Source organism: Caenorhabditis remanei, chromosome I (genome assembly GCF_010183535.1).
Source record: "Caenorhabditis remanei strain PX506 chromosome I, whole genome shotgun sequence".
Taxonomy (NCBI): domain Eukaryota; kingdom Metazoa; phylum Nematoda; class Chromadorea; order Rhabditida; family Rhabditidae; genus Caenorhabditis; species Caenorhabditis remanei.
The window spans coordinates 7,741,542-7,762,661 of NC_071328.1; the positions used below are offsets into that span (position 1 = coordinate 7,741,542).

General features: G+C 37.3%; 3 protein-coding genes across 3 annotated transcripts; 2 read left to right on the plus strand and 1 right to left on the minus strand.

The window, feature by feature from the left end:
* Window positions 1–1,590: 1,590 nt before the first annotated feature.
* GCK72_001500 (uncharacterized protein) lies at window positions 1,591–6,219 on the plus strand (the record flags this gene model as incomplete). Its single annotated transcript, XM_003097625.2, has 10 exons — window positions 1,591–2,299; window positions 2,345–2,542; window positions 2,604–2,712; window positions 2,814–2,932; window positions 3,117–3,805; window positions 3,877–4,567; window positions 4,619–4,834; window positions 4,937–5,261; window positions 5,342–5,659; window positions 6,120–6,219. 10 exons carry the CDS (start codon window positions 1,591–1,593, stop codon window positions 6,217–6,219), a joined length of 3,474 nt encoding a protein of 1,157 aa, XP_003097673.2.
* Window positions 6,220–7,090: 871 nt separating this feature from the next.
* Window positions 7,091–10,985, plus strand: GCK72_001501 (uncharacterized protein; the record flags this gene model as incomplete). The annotated part of the gene is made up of 9 exons (XM_003097637.2): window positions 7,091–7,142; window positions 7,297–7,556; window positions 7,604–8,303; window positions 8,350–8,778; window positions 8,828–9,416; window positions 9,465–10,046; window positions 10,094–10,298; window positions 10,350–10,660; window positions 10,706–10,985. 9 exons carry the CDS (start codon window positions 7,091–7,093, stop codon window positions 10,983–10,985), a joined length of 3,408 nt encoding a protein of 1,135 aa, XP_003097685.2.
* Window positions 10,986–11,429: 444 nt separating this feature from the next.
* Window positions 11,430–19,706, minus strand: GCK72_001502 (uncharacterized protein; the record flags this gene model as incomplete). Its single annotated transcript, XM_053723004.1, has 12 exons — window positions 11,430–11,620; window positions 11,670–11,956; window positions 12,010–12,373; window positions 12,427–12,493; window positions 12,571–12,687; window positions 12,767–14,320; window positions 14,424–14,628; window positions 14,673–15,082; window positions 15,133–15,232; window positions 15,289–15,413; window positions 18,570–18,623; window positions 19,608–19,706. The coding sequence occupies 12 exons, from the start codon at window positions 19,704–19,706 to the stop codon at window positions 11,430–11,432; spliced, it is 3,573 nt and encodes a 1,190-aa protein (XP_053591649.1).
* Window positions 19,707–21,120: the final 1,414 nt, after the last annotated feature.

A 21,120-nucleotide genomic window follows, 5' to 3' on the forward strand; every position in this document is an offset into this window, starting at 1 on the left:
AAGGACTCGCATACTTTCTTCCCAGAAAAAACATAAACTTTTTCTTTCGAAAAATAGCGAAAGTGCCCGTTTCTACTATCATTTTGCTCAACTAGTTTCCACTTGACACCTCTCTTCAAAAAGTAAAGAGTCAAAAGAGCTAAAGGTTGACTATCAACTGTTCCCTCCTTTGCTCTCTTGCGCACTCTCTTTCTGTTTTTATCAGTTGAAGATTTGAGATTTCACAACAAGCAAATGCTTGTTATTTGTGAGTCATCACTTGTCTTTCCCTAAAATTGATCTTATTGGCTATTTGAAAAAGTAGTTTTTAGTTTCTGAACAATCTATAAGATCGTTTCCACATTTTCCAATAATGTTCTAATAAGATTGAAGCGTTCGAAATTCTAAGTGAATCGTCGGTACTATTTTCAGCTGGGCAGCACATTTAAACCAGATGTAATATATTAAGTGACCTAGTCTCCGCTTATTTGAGAATAGCTCTTTTTCCTTCCTTCCTTCCTTCCGCACTATATTTGAACATTGAGTCACTTTTATTCTCAAAGTAGGGCTAGTTTTGGAACTACAAATGTCTCTATTTCAACAACTAAACTTTTCTTTGCCTTCCTCTTTTCTATTTCACCTCAACATTACGACCAGAAGATAGTATGTAAATTGTCACAGTAGCACTCACAGAACTGAACTTTGTGTTAAAATATTTCAACTAGGAAGAGGAGAATAACAAAACATGATTGAATATTTATGTTAAGCGGGTTTATCAAAAAAAACTCATGACATTCGAGAAATGGGTTTATGCTGCGTCCAAAGTAACTTTTCCGCGGAAAATCCGCGCGGAAAAGGTGTCCAAAGTAGCCATTTCTTTTCCGCGTTTTCCTCTGCGCCTTTAAGCTAATCGCGGCGAGACCTGCGCATTTTTTAGGAGGGAAAGTTAAATTTTCGAAATTAAAATTTTTTTTTGAATTCCCTCCAAAAAAGTGAGCTGGTCTTACCGCGATTAGCTTAAAGGCGCAGAGGAAAACGCGGAAAAGAAATGGCTACTTTGGACACCTTTTCCGCGCGGATTTTCCGCGGAAAAGTTACTTTGGACGCAGCATTAAAATTTACCACTCAAATACACTATGGAACACATTGCATTTTTCGAACTCTAATATCAGAACACTATGCGCTTATGAATAGTTCACTACCAATTTCAATTTGCGATGTCCCTCATTTCGACTTCCTAACACTATTATCTTTATTTATTTCTATAATCAATCAACATTAAACAAATTCAAGTTTTTCACAATGCCATATAACTGATCAGAACAGAAATACCTTTTACATTCCTACTGACAGAAGCCTCTCCGTCTTGTAACTCACGATAACATCAAAAATGTTTTTTTTTAGTATCTCGAGGTTTAGTTGCCGCGTTCCTTTTTTATAAATTCGCGATTTTGTTATACTTCCTTCTCTTGTAAACTACCGTCTCATGAGAATTCCTTGTTTTTTCTTTCAGTATAGTCTATCTTCTCGTTCTAAAGACGGTGATTATGTGCTGAAATTGTTGTTTTCCTTCCATTCGAAGACACCAACGCCTGATCGATTAAACGAAAAATGGGTCTAAACGAGAAGTGGACAAGAATTGTTGAGAGACGAGGACAACGACGACGTCAGAGTTCAGGCACCACCACATCGTCAACTACTTCGAATGCTAATACTCCTCTACCGACCACTGAATCGAGCCAATCGATTTGTTGCGACACTCAATTCACTACATCATTGAATTCAGAGAATTCCAAAATACCGAATTCGAATTCAAATTCACATATTGTGAATACTAGCAATTCTAATACTCATTCTGCTACTACCCGCCGTGTTTCATTCCCTAATATTTCCCCTTCTTTTCAAAGTCCTCGTTCACCTTCCACTATATTCAATATGAGAAGTGATGCTGAATCGGATACGATTTCGTTGTCGCCGAGAAGCTTCGGAAGTAGTGGAAAAACTACTTCGGATTTCTCCGCGTGGTTTAGCAGAAAGATTAATGGGATTCTAGGCGAAAAAACAGAAACTTCCAGTGTTGTATCTATACTCACTAGAACATTATCCAAAGCAACTGCTGGGTATCGGAAGAAGAAACGTGAATGTTCCCTTACAATCAGTTCATTCGAATCAGTGACATCTGATATTTCAAAACAACAAAGAAGTTGGTTTCATTCCGAATCTCAACTTCTGGACCTGTTTCTTCCGGAGACCAGTTATCACGCAGAGTGCCGAGCTATTGCTGATAAATATGGACTTATTGTCGACTTGGATGATGATGGTATCCACTTCAAAATCCATCTCTAATAAAAATTTTATTCCTCAGAAATGCTAACTCGAATTGTTGAAGGAGCTCTGGAAATGGATGATGCAATGTATTCTCCAATTAGTCTCGAGCATAAGCGATTGAATATTTCAGTATCAGAATCAAATGAAGCACCCATTGATTTTATCGATGCTGATGCTGAGGGCACGTTGAAAACTAGAATTTCCAGAGATGGATGCCAAGACTATAAAGTCTTTGGTGTCGTCGAAAATTTTTTAAATGTATCATCTATATAAACTGGATAAGTCTCAATTTTCAGGTCTTCCGGATCATATCTCCCGAATGGTATCACCATCAGACCATAGCCATGCATCTTCTTCGAGTTCAAATGGTGCTACAAATTCAATGAACAATTTGTATTCTCAGTTGTGAGTTTTTTCGAACTTTTCAAAAGCCAAATATCCTGTTTTGTTGACCTGCTATCTCTTTTTTCCCCAAGTTCTCATTTCAACCATTAAAAAACTTCCAGAGATCGTCTATACGGTAAACACGACTTATTCGGTGCAGAAGAGTATCAATCGTGGCATGAAAAGTATCGACACAACACGTTATCCACAAAGCAGGTCAAGAAGCAAGACGCTATTTTTGGTGAGTTTTTTTTGTTGAAGAAGTTCGTAGTTGAGAAAATGTATTTATATGTCTGAAAGCAGAAAAGACTGAAGCTTAAAACGGGAACTTCAAGCCAGAAGTTTTGTATAAACTACATTTGCTTATCACTTCGAACGTTTCCTCTTCTGAATTTATGTCTGCTATTTATATTCTGTTATTTCAGAATTGTATCTAATGGAAAAGCGTCACTGCGCAAATATCGCATTCCTTCTTCAAGGATATCGTCGTCGAATGCTCGATGAAAGTATAATAAGTAAGCAAGATATGGATATACTTATACCAGATGTTCTTGAACCATTACTTATCTTCCATCTAAATGTTCTCGAAAGAATCACTGCTCGCATCCAGGAGAATTATGAAGTTGGTACCATATCCGACATAATTAGTGAAGAATTGGCAATTGATGGTGGTCAACATACGAAGTTATGTTGTGATGCTTACACAGATTTCGGAGTTGCGAAGGAAAGATCTGACGTTTTATATCATCATTTGATGAATAAAAATGCTAAATTCGCTGAATTTTTCAAACGGACGTATGTTGAAGAGCCATTCTATAAACACTACGACTTCCGTCCACTGATAACCAAAATTATTGGACGAGCCACGAAATATTCGCTTCTTCTGGAGACGATATTGAAGAACGAGCAACCGTTTAGTGAATATCACGATTTGACGAAATTGGCTCTGGAAACTGCTCGGAAGTTCGCACATAAAATCGATGAGAACCTTTCAATGGCCCATATGTCAATGAAATGGGAGGAGATTAAAGTTCAAATTGATCCATCGTCCACAACTAACTTGTATGTATCAGATCCTTCGGTACCAAACGGGACAATTCGTTACAACTTTGATGTGAGTTCTAGCTTTTAATTCATTTTAGTAATAATCATAGTCGAAATTGCAACAAAGTCAATATTTTATAGCTGGAATCATTGAACTCCGCTACAAATCGGAAGTTGGTTCATCTCGGAGAAGCTCTCATCAAAATTCCGAATCTCGTGGGATCAGGCGGTGGAACACATTCATCATCTTCATCTGGAAAGACTACTGATAAAAAAGATCAATGCTGGATAGTACTTTTCGATGATATAATAGTAATTTTGATTCGAAAAAGCTCCCGTCAGTTGGTGTTTATGCATGATCAAGGTGCAATGCCAGTACAATCACTTCTCATCCGGACAGCTGCCCGTGGACATTCGATTATGTTAATTTCGGGAGCTAAACCAGTTCTTTTCGAAATATCATTCAATACCTCCACTGATCGGAAGAAATGGGTTGCTCATCTAGAGGCAGCACCAAAGAATGTACCACCGGAGGGAATTCGAATTACTACTGGTGATGCTGATGGCGTTCTCAGAGATCGAGTGGCTGCACAACAAGAGCTTGAAGATAAATGGTTGAAGCGATTGGAGGAACTCTTTGATTCACGGTTACCGGAAGAAGAGGCACTATCCAAATATCTAGAAACTCGTCTCAACTTTTTTGATGATTTGAGGGATCATGTATCCAAGTTGCCATTCAAGAGTCGAACGGACATTTCCAATAGAATTCGAGAGGCTGTCAAGTCAAGGTTCCGAGAATTGAGACGGAGCAGGGTGATTCCGTTGAATAGATGTGAGTTCTGTGTTCTCTCCAGTATTGATTCCAAGTAAATTATTTTTTCAGTGGTTGAACGAATGAGTGAATCTCGTGATGCCGATCTCTGGTCGTATTTCGATGAGAAAGCCGATGCTTCAGACGTTCTTGAAAAATCAAGCGATTTATCAGAAGATTCTGATTCTGGAGATTCAGTAGCTGGAAATGGAAGAACGAAACCACGTAGAATTCAAACATTCCATGGAACATCACAACCACTGGGATCCAACGGAATCAACGATTCAAGTGAGTTTTAAATGTTTTTAGTTGTTGTGTGCTGCACTTGTCTTTTATCGAGATCAGACTTATATCCTAGTTAATACTTCACTTTAAACTTAAATTTTTCAGAAAACAACGGAATTCGTCGTCACACGACAGTACCCCGAATGAATTCGGAAGGCGGCTCCGCGTCCAACCATCCGACCTCATCATCTGCAACTGATCGTGCAATTGTTGATGAAGTGGAGTTAGATGACGACGATGTAGCATCATCGCAAATGTTATCTGCAAGAGGGCACGATAATGCTGAACTCGATCGTAAAGCATATGGAGCAATGATTTCGGAACTTCCGATTCGTCAGACAATGAGAGCACGTAGAGCATCTACAAAACTCATAAAAGAAGTAATATCATTGAGGCGAGAGAATCATTTGTTAAGAAACGATAATGCGCTGTAAGTTTTCATTGCTTTTACTGAGTTTTTCAAGCATGTCTTCGATATAATCTTCTAAATTTCAACGCATCAGTTTTCAGCACAAAATCGAGATGTGCATTACTTGAAAGAGTTCGTGGTGGTGGTGCGATGATGTCATCGACAGCGACAGCAGTAGATGAATCAATGGAAATGTTACGGAAGAAGGAAAAAGAAATTCGTGAAATGCAACGACAGATGTTAGCTGAAAAAGAGGAACTTCTGGAGAAACAGAAAGCAGTTGAATCTCAGGAGCAGGAGATTCAGTCTAAATGGGCTGCATTACAATCACGCTCTATGGAACAACAGGCGCCAGTAACTCCATTGCATACAAGATCCATTTCTTCTCACTCCAATGTCTCTTCCCCCACTTATAAAACGTAAGTTCCAAGTTTTCAGAACGAGAGTTTCCAGAAAAATATTATAAAAATTGATATATTTATCATTGAGAAACAGTTAATTTAGGATCGAAACGGATGTCACATATGTGGTATGTTGAAGAATATATGTGCACTTACTGATGATGATGCAATTTTATTAATTCCTCGTCGTCGTCTATTTTTCTAACATCACGCCTAATTATAGTTCTTTCTGTCATTCAGAAGATCAGTCAAATCTGATTGCTCATCAAAATGTGAATTGTCAGCTCAAATCAGTTTTGTTTTCACACATCAGACAAAAAAAAAGAAGCTTATCATTAACTCTAACAAAATCGTAAACGTCTGTTTCAGTTATATTTTATGTTTTACTTACTTTGTCATAGATTATCAATGTTTTACGATGAGTTTTTAAAAAATAGACAAAGTTCAATGTATTTTAATTACATCTTCATACTTTCAGACCCCAACCACTTCCAATGTCCTCGTCGCAAAACGGTGAATGGTCTCCGGTATTGGCCAGTTTGGCAACAAAAACTGAAACTAAAAAGCTGAAAAAATAGGTTCCCTCATTCCCATTTCATATTTACACTTTTCACAATTTGACACCAATTTCTTTTTTTTGTCTTCTCAAAAATTCCTTTTCCATGGGTTTCTTGCTTTTTTTGTACATTTCGTCCCTTTTTATTTCATCGATGGCATGACTGAAAGTGGGCGTAGCCTCTGTATTCTTCTCCATAAAAAGAATCAGAACATGAATTCTGAGTACTCCGCCCTTTTCATGAAATTATATTGATATGAGATAGTTGAATATTCCCAAAAACAATCCCACTCTTTTTATGTGACATCCCTTATTTTCCCCACGTGTCCTCATTTTCCTTCACTGTTTTTGTCTTCGTCCTCCAGAATCCGGTCCTTTAATTTAAACATTTTCAGCCCCGTTTATTCTAAATTTCTTCTATAAATCTGGCCATCACTACTTGTGAACCCATCTCTTCCTTTTTCTTACTACACGAGTTTCACCTGGTTTTGATTTTTTCTGGATTTTTTTGGATTTTCCCCAAAAGAAACATCCATTTTTCTTGTATAGTCATATTGAAGTTCCGTCCCATTTCCCAAAATTCAAGCCCCGTCCCCTAGATTTCTGATTGATTTTCTTTCCACAATGATTCATATGATTATTTTATTACTTTTTAACGAGAAAATTCCAGTAGTTTTCTTGTTATTCGCACTTGCAGATATAAGAATAATAAGTTTATTTCCTATACTTTGATGTTGTCTTCCAAAACAAACACCATTAATTTTGATTCAATGTGATTCAAGAGGTCCTATCTATGTAATGAAAAGACGCTATTCCGGTCTGATCCATAAGAGGTCAAGAGCTGAAACGTCAAAAAAGAATTACAACGATTACAGTTTCAGTTAGATCTTCACATGAAACGAACACTAGAACGGATAATCAGAATTCAATCACAATGTAGGCTGGGTACGTTTTTCAAAAAATCTAGTACACTCCGTCATTTGAGTAAAACCGTTCGTTTTGGAAACGAGCTTCTTCAATTACTATTAAAAATGGGCGGAATCTAATCAGCACTTTGATTTCTGGATTTTTTTCACTATTAGCATCTTCAAGTTTTCAGCATCATCAACAGTTGCTAATGTCTCGATCAGTCCAACAACAACAAGTGGATTACAGAAAAAAGAAACAAAAAATGATGACTGGAAAGCCGAAATACTGAAAATTCTTGAGATAGAGCACAAACAAAAAAAGAGAAAATTATGGAAACAGCGAGTTGATCAGCATGCGATGGCTGATATTGTCCGATTTACTCTAAAAGATGATGTGCAATCACTCATACGATTGACTGAAAATCAATTGAGAAGTCGATTATCACCTGAGGTGTGCTGTCCAAAAAATTAGAATAGTTTAATTTCCAATAATTTCAGATTGTTCCTATTTGCCTTCTCGTTCTCAATAAGAAAATGGAAAAAGTGTTGAAAAAAGTGGAATCAATTGAATCGAATCAATCACTTTCATTATTCATTGGAATTTCAGATTTGTGGAGATCACTGAAAAGGAATGAGAGTAATACAACATATCTAATGGCTCTTCTTTTATTGAATAACTCAAGAAAATGGAAAGATCAACGATCGTTTGACTCGAAGAATTCAAAAGTTATTGACGATTTATTCGATTCGATGGAACAGAAAATGAGACAATTTGCTGCTAAATCAATCAATATTTCGGAAGATCAACAATTTGAGATTTTCATAAGCTCAGAAGATCAGAAAACGATTAGAAAAGAGTTGAATATGATGAGAAGTTTCTATATTCCAGCTGGGAAGAAACTACAAGGAACACGGTATTCTGAAGATTTGGAGTTAGTTTCACCCCTTCAGAGAAATTGTTCTTCGGAAGATTATCATCAGAATCCATTTCAAGTTAATAATATAGAGAAGAAAAAGTATAAACAGTTGTTCGAAGATCATCTGAAATTAGAGTCTTCAATGTGGATACAAGTGAAGAATAGTGTCGACAGAGAGAAAAGTGATGTATCTGGAGAGGAATTGATTAATCAATGGAGTTGGAAAAGAAAAATTGCTGATGGATTGAAGAAGATTGATCCCAACGATACTCATCCATTGGGTAATTTCAGATGTTTGTATTCCAAATGTTTTTTTTTGTATTTCAGTGTCAACATGTCTCGAACTGCTTCCACGAGAGAAGCTTGTCGAAACTCTTTATTTTACTGCTATGGCTGCATGCTCTCAAGGACAAAATCTGATCGGAGCAACTCAATTTCAATTTGATGTCATTGATCCAATACTGAAAGAACTTGGAAATGTCTTCAAAAAAGAAATGGGATTCAATGAAAACGAGATCTGGAAACGGGTCTTCGATAATTACATTGAATATTTCACAGCCGATTCAGAAGTTTCACGTCAGAATACACATAGAGAATGGTGGGATAAAGCATGCAAAACGCAGAATCTCGCATCGAATTTCCAATTCAATTTGGGAAATATGGATGCTGAAACGAGAAATCAAGTGTGCAATGTCATCATTAACGTCCTTTTCGATGCATGTCTCTTCCCAGTTGAGGCGAAAGATTCTGGAAAAAGTAAAGATTTTTGGAGATTCTCTCAAAGTTAAAGTTTTCGAAGTTTCAGTAACGTGGCAACGAGCATTCTCCTATCGTTCAATTTCAATAGAAGAAGAGTCAAAACTATCAACTGATTGTCGATTATCACTCTCCAGAATGCTTTCAATCAACTCGAAGTTAATGGCGATGTTCGATAAGAATCCATTCGATTTCATTGTATTTTCCACTTCAAATCTGCCAATGACAGTTCCTCCACGGCCATGGATTGATAAAGGAACGGGTGGTCCGTTATACACAGTTGGCCAAGATATTATCAGAAATATGATGGAATTCAAATCAGTACGTCTGAATGATGAAATGAGACAAAGGATAACATCGCCATCACAAGGCAGACCTGTTTTCGATGCATTGAATCAGTTGGGATCAACTCCATGGGTTATCAATGAACCAATGTTGGATACTTTGAAGACTGTTTTCAACAAATCGAATCAAAAAGATTCAGAAGAACTTTTAGAGAAATTGGGAATTCCGATGAGACAAGACACTTTTGATGTTCCAGATTTTGTAACAGAATTTGGAAAAGTGAAAAAAGAAGACATTGACGTGGAGAAATTTAGGGGATATGCAAAGAGGAAAGCAGAGGCGATAAAGATGAGGTATGTGGACATCTGGATGCACATGCAACGCTAAATCCATTTTTTCAGAAACGAAAGTAATTCTTTATGGTGTTGGATGCTCTATCGTGTTGTCCTTGCTGATCATTTCCGTGGTCAAACCCTCTTCTTCCCCCACAACATGGATTTCCGAGGTCGTGTCTACCCACTTTCGCCATATCTCTCACATATGGGAGATGACGTGAATCGTTGTATTCTAAAGTTTGCCAAAAGCCAGCCACTTGGATCGAAAGGATTCGACTGGCTGAAACTGCATTGTATCAATTTGACAGGAACTATGAAACGATCAAGTGTAACTGACAGAATGGTGGAAGCCGAACGTCTTCTTCCCATGATTCTGGATTCTGCTCGTGACCCTCTTGGTGGTGAGAAATGGTGGATGTCATCAGATGAGCCATGGCAGACACTCGCGGCATGTGTTGAAATCGAACAAGCTATGAGATACGGTAGTGACGTAGCATCATTCAAAAGTCAATTGCCAGTTCATCAAGACGGAAGTTGTAATGGATTACAACATTATGCTGCATTGGGAAGAGATAATGAAGGAGGTGTTCAAGTGAATCTCACACAGTCTGATACTCCCAATGATGTCTACTCTGATGTTGCTCAGAGGTAGTTGCTCCGCTCTGAAAAGTAGATGATAACTATTGTTATTTCAGGGTAGAACAAAAAAGAAAGCAAGACGAAGAATCGAACGGAGACGATCGTGACGTGGCACTGAAACTTCGTGATGCTCTTCCACAGAATGTTCCACGAAAAGTAATCAAACAGACAGTGATGACGACAGTTTATGGTGTGACAATGTATGGAGCAGTTCTTCAGATTAAGAGACAACTCAAAGCATTGGATATTCCTGGGGAAGATGTTAGTTAGGGTTACAAATGAGTTGATCAATTTCGTTTACTGTTATTTCAGGCGGCTATATTTGCCCGTTATCTCGCTCGGAAGACATTTGCCAGTTTGAACGATGCTTTCACAAGTTCTATGGCACTAAAAGATTGGTTCCGTTTGATTGCAAAAGGATCAAGTGATTTAATGAAAACAGTTGAATGGATTACACCATTAGGACTACCAGTTGTTCAACCATACTGTAAACTTACTGAGAGAAAATCAAAATTGGTTTTGGTTCCGATTCCAATGAAACAAGTTGATGCTTTCCCACCGAATTTCGTGCATTCATTGGATTCCACTCACATGATGCTTACTTCTTTGAATTGTGCTCATAGGTAAGAACTCTAAAGTTTCAGAATCAAATTTTCTTGATTTTTCAGAGGAATAACATTTGCCGCTGTCCATGATTGTTTCTGGACTCACGCAAATTCAGTTGATGAAATGAATGCAATCTGCCGTCAACAATTTGTGTCACTTCATTCTCAACCGATAGTTCAGCAATGCTCGGAATGGTTCAAAACAACTTATTTGACCCCAAGAATGCAGAAGATCCTGCCATCTTCAGAGTTCGAGAAGTATACCGATATTTTCACTGCTAAAGTTAAACAAGGGGAACTGGATATTGAAAAAGTCAAGGATTCTGTATATTTCTTCAGTTGATTTATTTATTTTTAATTTTCAGTTTTTAAAAGATTTTTCGATGAATACGTTTTGTAATTGTACTTTTCTGTATTAGTTTTTTTGGGAAATTGTTAGACTGTTTTCTAGATAGTTATAATAGTCAGTTGCTAGGTGCTTCCATTCATCGTTTTTTGTTGATTTTCATTGTTTCTTGCTGTTTTTTTTTTGTCTTGAATCGAATAAATATACACACAATTATTTAAAACTCAAAATTCATCATAAATTTCTGAAAAAAAAACAATCATAAAATGCAGAGAAGTTAATTAAAAATTATGTTTGTGACTATAAAACGGTGGACAAGCAGATGCAATGAATGAGAACAAAACCAGTATTTTGAAAATTATAATGCTGTTTTTAAAGTTTTGAATTTCAATAATAGTTTTCTCCAAAGAGATTTGCAATAAAAATAACAAGAAGAAAAATCTAGAAATGAGTAATAGGTACAGTAAGAAATTGATCATGATTTGCATTGGTTGCCTGCTGCTCAATTTCCATATGTTTCCATTCTCCTCCCTCTCCAGTTTTCAGTGAAAATGACCATTGTCCATCTGAATCTGCACTTATTGGTCCAGTATGTGGCATTCGAAGTTCACATTGTTTCTCGAATTTTAGACCTGAAAATTGATGATTCAGATAAGGAATGGAACGAAGAGGGGAACAAACCTTGTGGTCCACACATGACTAACGGAGACAACAATGTTTCTCCTTTTGATCTATCGATTGGTGATGAATCACCTTCTCGACAAACTTTCACGTATATTTCATGTTCCTCGCCGTCATTAATTGCTCCTGGAGGTATCCTCAACTCAACGTTTGACTTCTCACATCGTATAACTCCTCCTTTTGATCCAATCAATGCCGTACTCTCTTCAACTACTGTCGGTTCTTCTTCCTCTGATTTCTGCCCGTTTTCGTTTTCATCTAAACGAGGAGTCGGAGATTTTGAGGCTCTGAAAATGAACATTGTTCTGGTATTCAATGATTTCCTGAAGGAATAACTAACATAGAAGATCCAGTAGGAACATTCGAGACAGTCAATGAAATACTAGCATTTGCAGGAGATGCACTTCCATTTGTTCTCGCTGGAATTGCCGGTGGTTGGGGACTTTCATCAGCTCCTCCTCTTGCATCAATTGCTCCGTCGTTGTTCCATTTATTCCTAATATAACTTTGAGAATATGGGTTTGGATGAACTGGAGGAGGTCTTGGAGGGGGCGGGGTCTGTGTGTTCGGTTGTTGTTGTTGATTCGTACGGGATGCTCCAGATGATGATGACGTCATACTTGAAGGTGTGAGAGGATGGTATCGAGTATTATTGAGAGATGACGGATTCGTTGTCATTGAAGATGGACCACCGTTCACTGGTACTGAAAATAAGATTTTGAGTTTGTTTTCTTTTCTTTCACTCAATAAAACTCACAACTTGAAAAGTCGAAATTATTGGGCGTGGTGTTGTCGAGACGATGTTGAAGATTTGATGGAGATAGCTGAAAATTAGAAAGTCTAATTTCGGTATTATGAAATTCTGGAAATTTGAATCGAAAGAAAAAAGACAGCACGACACCTCGATTCTTTGCCTCTGAACTCGTTCTTCTCTAAGTTTTGCTTCTTCTCGTAACCTCGCGTTTGCTATTTCATTGGCAAGACGAGCATCTTGATAGAGAGAATCATCGTCAAGTAGCTGAAAAATCACGTTCACAATCACAATCACTATACAGAAACAACTATTCGAAAATAAAAATAAGAAAAGTGTTACGAACCTGCTTAACATGATAATATCCATGTGGTGTAGTTGTTCTTGACGTGGATTCATCTCGTGTTGGAGTCAGAAGAGGTCGTTGAGGATTCTGCGGATTCTGCAGATTTTGAGGATTCTGAGGGTTCGATGAAGACGCCGTCGTGACAAATGTGGAAAGTGTGGACTGAGAATTCGATGACTGACGATTCCTAACAGCTCCGAAATCTTGTGGAGTACTCAGTGGATGATGAGGTCTCGGCATAGTTGAATACTCTCTCATTTCACTTGGCAAGTCTCCAGGACCCGGAGGTCCATTGCTGTCCCAATTGTATTTACTGTTTTTATCCGGTTTCCTTGGAAGACTTCCTTCGTTGTTATACTCAACATATTCACTTTTCAATGAATCCACATCACCTTCATACTTTGGAAGAGGGAACAGAAGAACATCTTCCAATGGGAGATTCGGTGGGAATTCAGGCATCCAAAGACGTCGTTGTTGTAAGTGAACAATGAGTTCTCTCAACGCATCAAACCATCCAGTCTCGTGAGTTGCATCAATTGTAGCTGACAGTAGATGAGAGTGATGTTTCTTGATTTGATTCGCACTTTCTGCCAATTTCCTTGATGAGAGGTGAGGAGCATTGCACTTCTTTCGAATCTCTCGAATCTTGGATCTTCCATCAACATCCAAAAACACAACGATCGGAGCATATTGAGCCAATTGAAGACGTTCCACTGACTCAATCGAGATATCCAGAACACAATGCTTCATTGATGCAATCACATGATCAACTGAGCTGAGTCTGATGACTCCTCCATCGGATTCTGGAGATCCAAACCTCGCGGAGAATTGATTCAGAAGTTGATGTCTGGCAATATCAGCAAGAGGACCGAATAAAACAACAGGTCTATGGAATGAAGGAGTATTCAAGGCCACTCTTTCGTAAGCTGGAAGTGGAAGATTCAGTTCCGTTGGGTCACAAATCATATTTTTCGGGAGTGATTTCGTGCGTCGTGACTCGAATTTCCTTCTGAGCAAAGTGCCGCTTCCACTTGATTTAGCTTGTTTCTGTTCCACGTAAACTCTCCATTCCTTGGCAATTGTCTCAGCAGTTGTTTGATTTGGAATCACTCCTTTCACTGGTTCTCCCTTGTTTTCAGATGATGAATATACCCTTGCTGCTTGCCATAATCCAACTGTTCCACCGAATAATGTATCAGTGACATGGAAAATGTCACCCTCATTGATACTCAGTTCCAACAGACTTGTCTTATCTCTTTTCTCTCTTGAAAAGTGAGATCTGATATAGAAATTATCTCCTAACTGATTAGCCCGGACATGCTCGAAATCTTGTCTAGCATGTTCCAATTTCAGAGAAACTCTATCATCCAAACCGAGAAGTAATTGAACTGCTGATTCTCTCGTCACTCCTCTCATATTTCTTCCATTCACTTCTAGAATTCTATCTCCACAGCTCACTCCGTGGAGGGATGCAGGTGAGTCGGCGGCCACTGCAGATACGAAAATACCCACTTCGTTCCCACCAATTACTCGTACTCCCACACTTCCGCCAACCTGAAAACAAGTAAACCTTCAATTATTTTGCAGCCGAAATTCAAAATTAGGGGTTGTTGAGAAATCTCTGTATGTCTGTCTGTGCATCCGGATGTCCACATACTTTTCTAAACATGATATTTGCAACGCCATTCGCATCAATCGATCTTGATGGTTGACGAGTATAACAATCATATTCTTGAGTTGTGATTTGAGAAGTATTCATTCCATTGAAATTGGATAACTGGGAATTCGCAGGTGAGGAGACACGTCTTTCCACACTCCCATCTGATCGATGACGTGGAGAATTCACGTATTCGTGAGAGTTTCTAAAACAGACTTGAGATGATTTGATATAATTTCTGAAAGTTACCTCTGAGTAATGGGCATATGCGGCAACATTGGACTCGGCGAGTGCCTTGGAGTGGCTGCTACACTCCCAACTCTCTCATATACCGTATTCTGTGATGGCCATCTGGAAGTACCTCTTCGAACATCTCTTTGAATAACAAGACACAATTTATCTCTTGATCTTTCCAACCACTTATTCACTTCTTCCAGTGAAGCTCCATCCAAACTCTGTCCGTTTATCCGTAATACAGAATCTCCTTCTTTCAATCCTGGATCTTTTTCAGCTAACTTCGGATTTCTGATCTCTTTTATATAGAATTTGCATCCAACAACTATCCCAAAATCATCTTTTTTACGAGACTTTGATAACGTAAACTTGAGTGTTCTTTGCTCGTATTCTAACATTGGTACTGCTACTCGCCGCTTCACTATCTACAAAAAAACATTTCTAGACGTTCCATATTTTCAGAAATAAAACATACCATATCAATGTGATCTTTATTTTTGATTATATCGACGGCACTACTATAATCAATGTTCTCGAATGACACGTTGTTCGCCGATAGTATTCTATCATTTACTCTGAAAAATGGTACATGTTCCGTGTTGCTCCAAAATAAAAATAATAAAAAACTTACTGGAGAAGTCCCCAAGCTGGTCCGTTTGGCACGACGTCAGAAATGACGACGACAGGATCTCCAGAAGTGAAATGTGGATTGTCGCGACCACCTGATATCGCTATGCCGAACCCGAGATTGGCAGCCTGAAATGGATTGAGTTATTGAGGAGAGTGGGGAGAGAAATGATTGAAAGTAAGGGGAAGAAGGAAAATTAGAATTCATTGGGTTCGATATTCTATCAGTTGTTGATTTTTAGTTAAAGTGACATAATCATTAATTTTTGTACTTTCCTGTACGTGGCTTCCCTAAACAGTTTTCTCAGTTCCACAATTTATCTTTTACAGATTTCCAAAGTTCGTTTTTTTTAATCAGAAAACAAAAAAATACCCTAGTCTACTGACTCAAGAATAACTTCTATTACACTACCTATACCAAAACTTAAAACAAAAAGAAAACGGGTAAAGAGTGAAAAGTGAGAAATGAGTATGGAAAAAAGAGGTGATACAGAACAAAAACACTTTAGCTCCATTCCCTTATTTTATCCGGTTTGACTCGGATAGTGAACACACAGAGAGAGACAAAGAAAGGGACACTCCATCCCTTTCTCTTTTTCTCGGCCAAGCTACACATTTCTATTCCTAAAAATAAGAAAACGAGGGGTGATATGCAAAACTTGGTGCTCTTTTCCCTTTTGGTCCCCCTCCCTTTTTGGTCTCGTTTTCCCCAATTCCCCAGCAGCCAATTCATCGTTTTTCTCATAGTTTCATAAGCCATCCATTGTGTTTGTGGGTGGTGTTGCAATGGGAGAAGGCTCTCTTTCTCTCTTTCGAAAAGAACATCGTTTCCTTCTTTTTAGGGAGGAAATACTACTATGGCTAACAAGGGGTTACGAACGATACACACATATTTTACACTTTTTTGTGGTGGTAGAGGATCACATTTTATGCGAGAAGAACTTTGAAAATCAAGAAAAAATGACAAGAAGTTGTATTGTAGAATAGAGTTCTACTCTCTGTGTTACTTTCTAAATTGGGCGGAGTTTAGTGAAGAACTGGAAACTATTTCAGCCATAGATGCTGACTAGTTTCTTATACATTTATAGAAACTGATGACATATTTTTCATAAAAAACGGATGGAGGAAAAACTTGAGAGGAGGAGAAAAACGGAAAAACGAAGCGTTTATGATATATGCATTGTTGTCCATCCATCGGCGGTCTACGGCCACCGCACCGCCCGTATTGATATAATTTTATTATATCAACATCACATAAGAAAAATTTGTTTGGCATCAATCCAAGTTGGATAAAATAGTCAACGAGTGGGAGAGGGAGAGAGCAAGAGGAAATCCGGATATGATGGGAGAGAAGAGATTTTCAAATTTCCGGAATGGAACTCTCTATGTGTGTGGCGTTTGGAGATTATACATAAGTGGGAAAGAGTTTTTTTGTTTTTTTGGCTGTCTTTCTAGAACTATATCATTGGTTAACATGTCTTTTTGACATTGTCCTGTTTCGGAATTACCGCTCTGTCTGGTATCGCTTATTCGGACAAAACCTTTACGAACATCGGAGTTGGGTTTCCAGAGTAAAAGCTTTTTTCGCCAAAAGCGATCGAGGATGTGTCCATTTCTACAAACTATGAAAAGGAGAATCTAACGTTTTTCTCTATGAATTTTCGAAATCAAGTTTTGCCCTGCTGGAGTAAGAAACCACAATTCACCTAATACAGTTTTGTTTTCAAGTTTTGAAAAGAGTTAAGATTTTCTGAAATTTGAAGCCTTCAAGGAATTCCAATGCTGTACATTGACTAGAGTACACACAGTTTTGGATGAAAATTAATTAGTTGGTTTTCTATGATAACATAGGAAAATTAGAACTTTCAGAATTTTTTCATATCTGTAAATCTTCTAGATACATCTCAATATTCAGAAAAAGTAAGGGATTTTGAGTGTGAGGGAACTCGAATCACAATCATGAAGGACTCCTAGTTTCAATAGTAAATCATTCGGATGAATCAATGTTGGATGGAAAGAAGAGAAAGCAGAGGAAGAAGAAGAAGAGGGAAAGTTTGTGTGAACGAGAAAAGAGGTGGTTGTGATGAGTGAGTGATGCTATGCTCTTTCTTCTTCTCCTGCTCTGTGTAGTAAGCGGCTACTCCCGGGACCTCCATCTCTATCCCGAAGACGAACGAGAAGGTGGCAGCTGTTCTCGGAGAGAAGAAGATAGAGAGAGAGAAATGGCCATTGGCTCTCTCTGTTTCTATCCACAAAGAATCATTCTTACTATCAAATCAACTGAAGATGAAAAGTAGAAGAAGAGAAAGAGATTGTGTCTTAATAATGAGACATACGGAGAGAGAGAAAGAGAATGAGCAGTGAAAACTAGAAGAATCGAGAGAAGGAGGAGCTGTCGGACTTGTTGAAAACTAGGGATTCTGAGTAGGAAGGATCTAGTAATAGGTATCAGAGGTGTTGAAATAGGCAGTACTGAGACCTATTTCAAACCAAGAAAAGTTACAGAACCAATTTTTGAGGTTTTGATTGGTGGCGAAACTTTAAATTATAACGATTGGCAACAATTTGCATTGGAACATGTTAAATTAGGAAAATAAACCCAATAAATATTTTGAACCAATTTCAGTTTTCAGAATACAAAATACAGTATGTTTTAAAGTATCACTTGTTTTACTGTATTCACAATAGATTAGGGAGACAAGAACTTTCAAATTTCAGATCAGGAGACTGAGTATTATTAATTGGGAAAAGGGTTATTGTAAGCCTATTTTGTCGCATAAATATTACCAAACCGCATAATTTAGAATAAATCTTACAATTAAAGTTTTTGAAAGCGAATAAAAATAGTTTAAAACTCCTTTAGAAGTGAGCGTTAGAAAGTATGTGGTAGTTTAAAAACCAAATTGTTTGGTTTCTAGATTAGACCCAGACCTGGAAGCTGACTTTTTCACTTTCAAAGATATCTAGAAATCCCAAAAATAAATAATCGGTAATGGAAATCTATTATATTCTCTTTTTTAAATAAATCAAATTAAGCCTATTCATTATGAGAAGATATCAAAAGGAAGAAGAAGACAGAAAACCTATAAAAGTACTGTTACGGGTAGGTAGACACATGCGCTGACAATACTTGTCAAATGTGTATAAATCATTCCATTTTCTAGAAAAAAGAGAAACAGGTTTCCTTCAAATCTCATTTCATCCAAAAAAAAACATTTGTGGGGTTGAAAGTCTTTCTTTATCGGAAACGTTTTAGAACCAAAAAATAAGAGAAAAAGGACATACTCTGTGTAATGAGACGGAGAGCAACTGCCACGTGCATCCACTTGGATTGTACATCTGAAAATAAAATATTTGTTAACTGGTTTTTAGAACTTTTGATTATCAGGAATACGTTCTGGGGGGCGTGGCTCTGGGGCTGTCTTCCTGGGGTCTAGGGATCAACATCTTGATTTCTAAATTCCGTTTCTTTTCACTTTTGAAAGATTTCGTTGATTAAAACTAATTTCCAAATGACATCAAAAAGCAAAAAGTTGCGAAAAGACAAAAAGAAGTGCGCACAATACAACAGCACGCATGATATCAATGCGTTTAAACGGGTCCCTTTTCTCTCTCTCTTTCAGTTGAAGATTCCCTCGGGAAGAGAAGAAAAAGCACACATTTCTCATTTACACTCTGTTGAAAAACGAGAGAAAAAGTGGGAGAGGATGAAGTAGAAAAAAGAAGAAGAAGACGAGTGGTGTCTCTTTTTTTGCCATTTTCTTTCTTCATTTTTTGACCTGCACGACAGATTGGGGTCATTAGTTTCGATGTTTTTGCGGAACTCGGTGTAAAATTAGTTTTTTTCGGCTCTCCTCGGTCATTTTTCTTCTTTCGGGAGGTTTCTTTCTGTTTGGAATTATGTATTTCCAGATGTTCAGACATCAACTTTTCAGTATTTTAGAGATCTGTGATGGTTTTATACAACAAAATAAATAATTGGGCTTCGAGAAAGAACTAAATTACAGTGAAAAAGTTACTGTAAGTGTATGACAGTTTCACCCATTTTCAGAAGTTTGGTTTTTCGAAGATTTTCAAAACAGGTTCAAGAGAAATAGATACAAAAACTTTCAGTTGGATCATTTGATCATTTATGCCAAAATAGGAAGTTTCGTAGTCATAGAAACTCGTTTCTCTTAATTTCAAAAGAAACACAACTTGGTTACAGTAGTCAAACTGCCGTAGTTATTTTCAGAATTATTAAAAACCAACAGCACAACCTCCCATATTTAATGTTTTTCTTTTTGAAGTTTACCGAGATTTAGATTTTAAAAAAAGACTCACCTCTTCTTCATCCTGATCAACAGGCTCGTGCTCTTCTTCTATACATGATGATGTGCTTGAAATTGAAGTTTTGTACCACGGATCTTCGGAGGTCGACATATTTAGACTGAAATTCATAAATTGTTAAATTCAAATCGGTTTAAAGTTCAGAAAACATCTGAAATTCGATCTAGAAAACAATATTTTATTTGCTCAGAAATTTCTAAAAAATGATTATATTCAGTTTCAAGTGAACGCAATGAAATCAAGAAAAGTCAGAAAAAAAGGGCGGATTCAAAGAGTGTGGAAAATAAATTTTCAAGGCTTAAATTTTCCTTTATTTGTATAATTTGGAAATCTGAAAAGCTATACAATTGTTGCAAAAAAATATAGTTTATAGAATTGTAACTTGTCAATGCACATTATTTGATTGACATCAAATCATCCTAGATTAAATAGTAGAACGTTCCAGTGTGTCTTTTTCAGTACGGCCTTAGCTTTCAAACGATATACATATCATCTTGTAACTCCGGCTCCAACTCAAAATATATAAATTCAATAATCCAAATTCAATGTTAAAATATAAAATTGTGCATATCATAAGGAGTTCATAGCTACTGAAAAAGTTGTGAAAACGAATAAATCAATAAAAGTTTGAAAAAGTTCGTCCTAAAAGTTTTCCGTTTTCCTCTGTTAACCTTGACTTGTAAGTTTAAATAACCACATGTCGTCGGTTCGTTTACTTCTTGTGCATACGCAGACAATGAGAGAAGTACGCAAGCATCGTATTCTACGACGCTATGTTTATGCAGAAGAGGGTCCGAAGAGATGGAGGATTAGATGGACGGAAGAAGGGCTTAAGGACGGAGGGAAGGGGGTTGGAAAGACCGAGATGTTGGTATGAAGACGGTTGTAAAGGGAGATGAAATGATAAGATAGCTTATCAGAATCTTCATGATAGGATTCAGATAGGTCTAGGTCCCAAATTTGAGAATTAGACACATGTTCAAGGATATGAAAACTAGAATGTTAAATCACTGCATGTTCAGTTATCCCTCAACTATCAAAATCTGCTACACTAGGAGATTTTTACCTAAAACCAAATAGCTTACTCGAACACTATATCGAAAGAGATTCTCTGAAAACCTTTTTTAGCAGATTGGGTCTCAAGTCAAAATAGTTTTGTTTCAAGAAACCAACAAACTAAAAATCCCAATATCTCAGAAACACTACTGAACTTACTGAACTAGAAAGCCCAAAACAGGAAATTGTATCAGAGAATACTGAAAGTTACAAGAAACACAATAAACGGAAAAACCTGAAATTTCATACTGTAGTCCACTATGTGGAAAGGTAGCAATACTAAATCAAAATTCATAACTACAAAGAAGGATTTGAACATCTTTGAACACTCAAAGGTCTGATGGGGGGTCTGAGTATTGGTTACTGTAGCTTTCTTGTTTTCAGATATTTTTCTAAATCTACAGTATCCATATCACATGATTAATCAACACTCTCTCCTCTAATCTGTTCA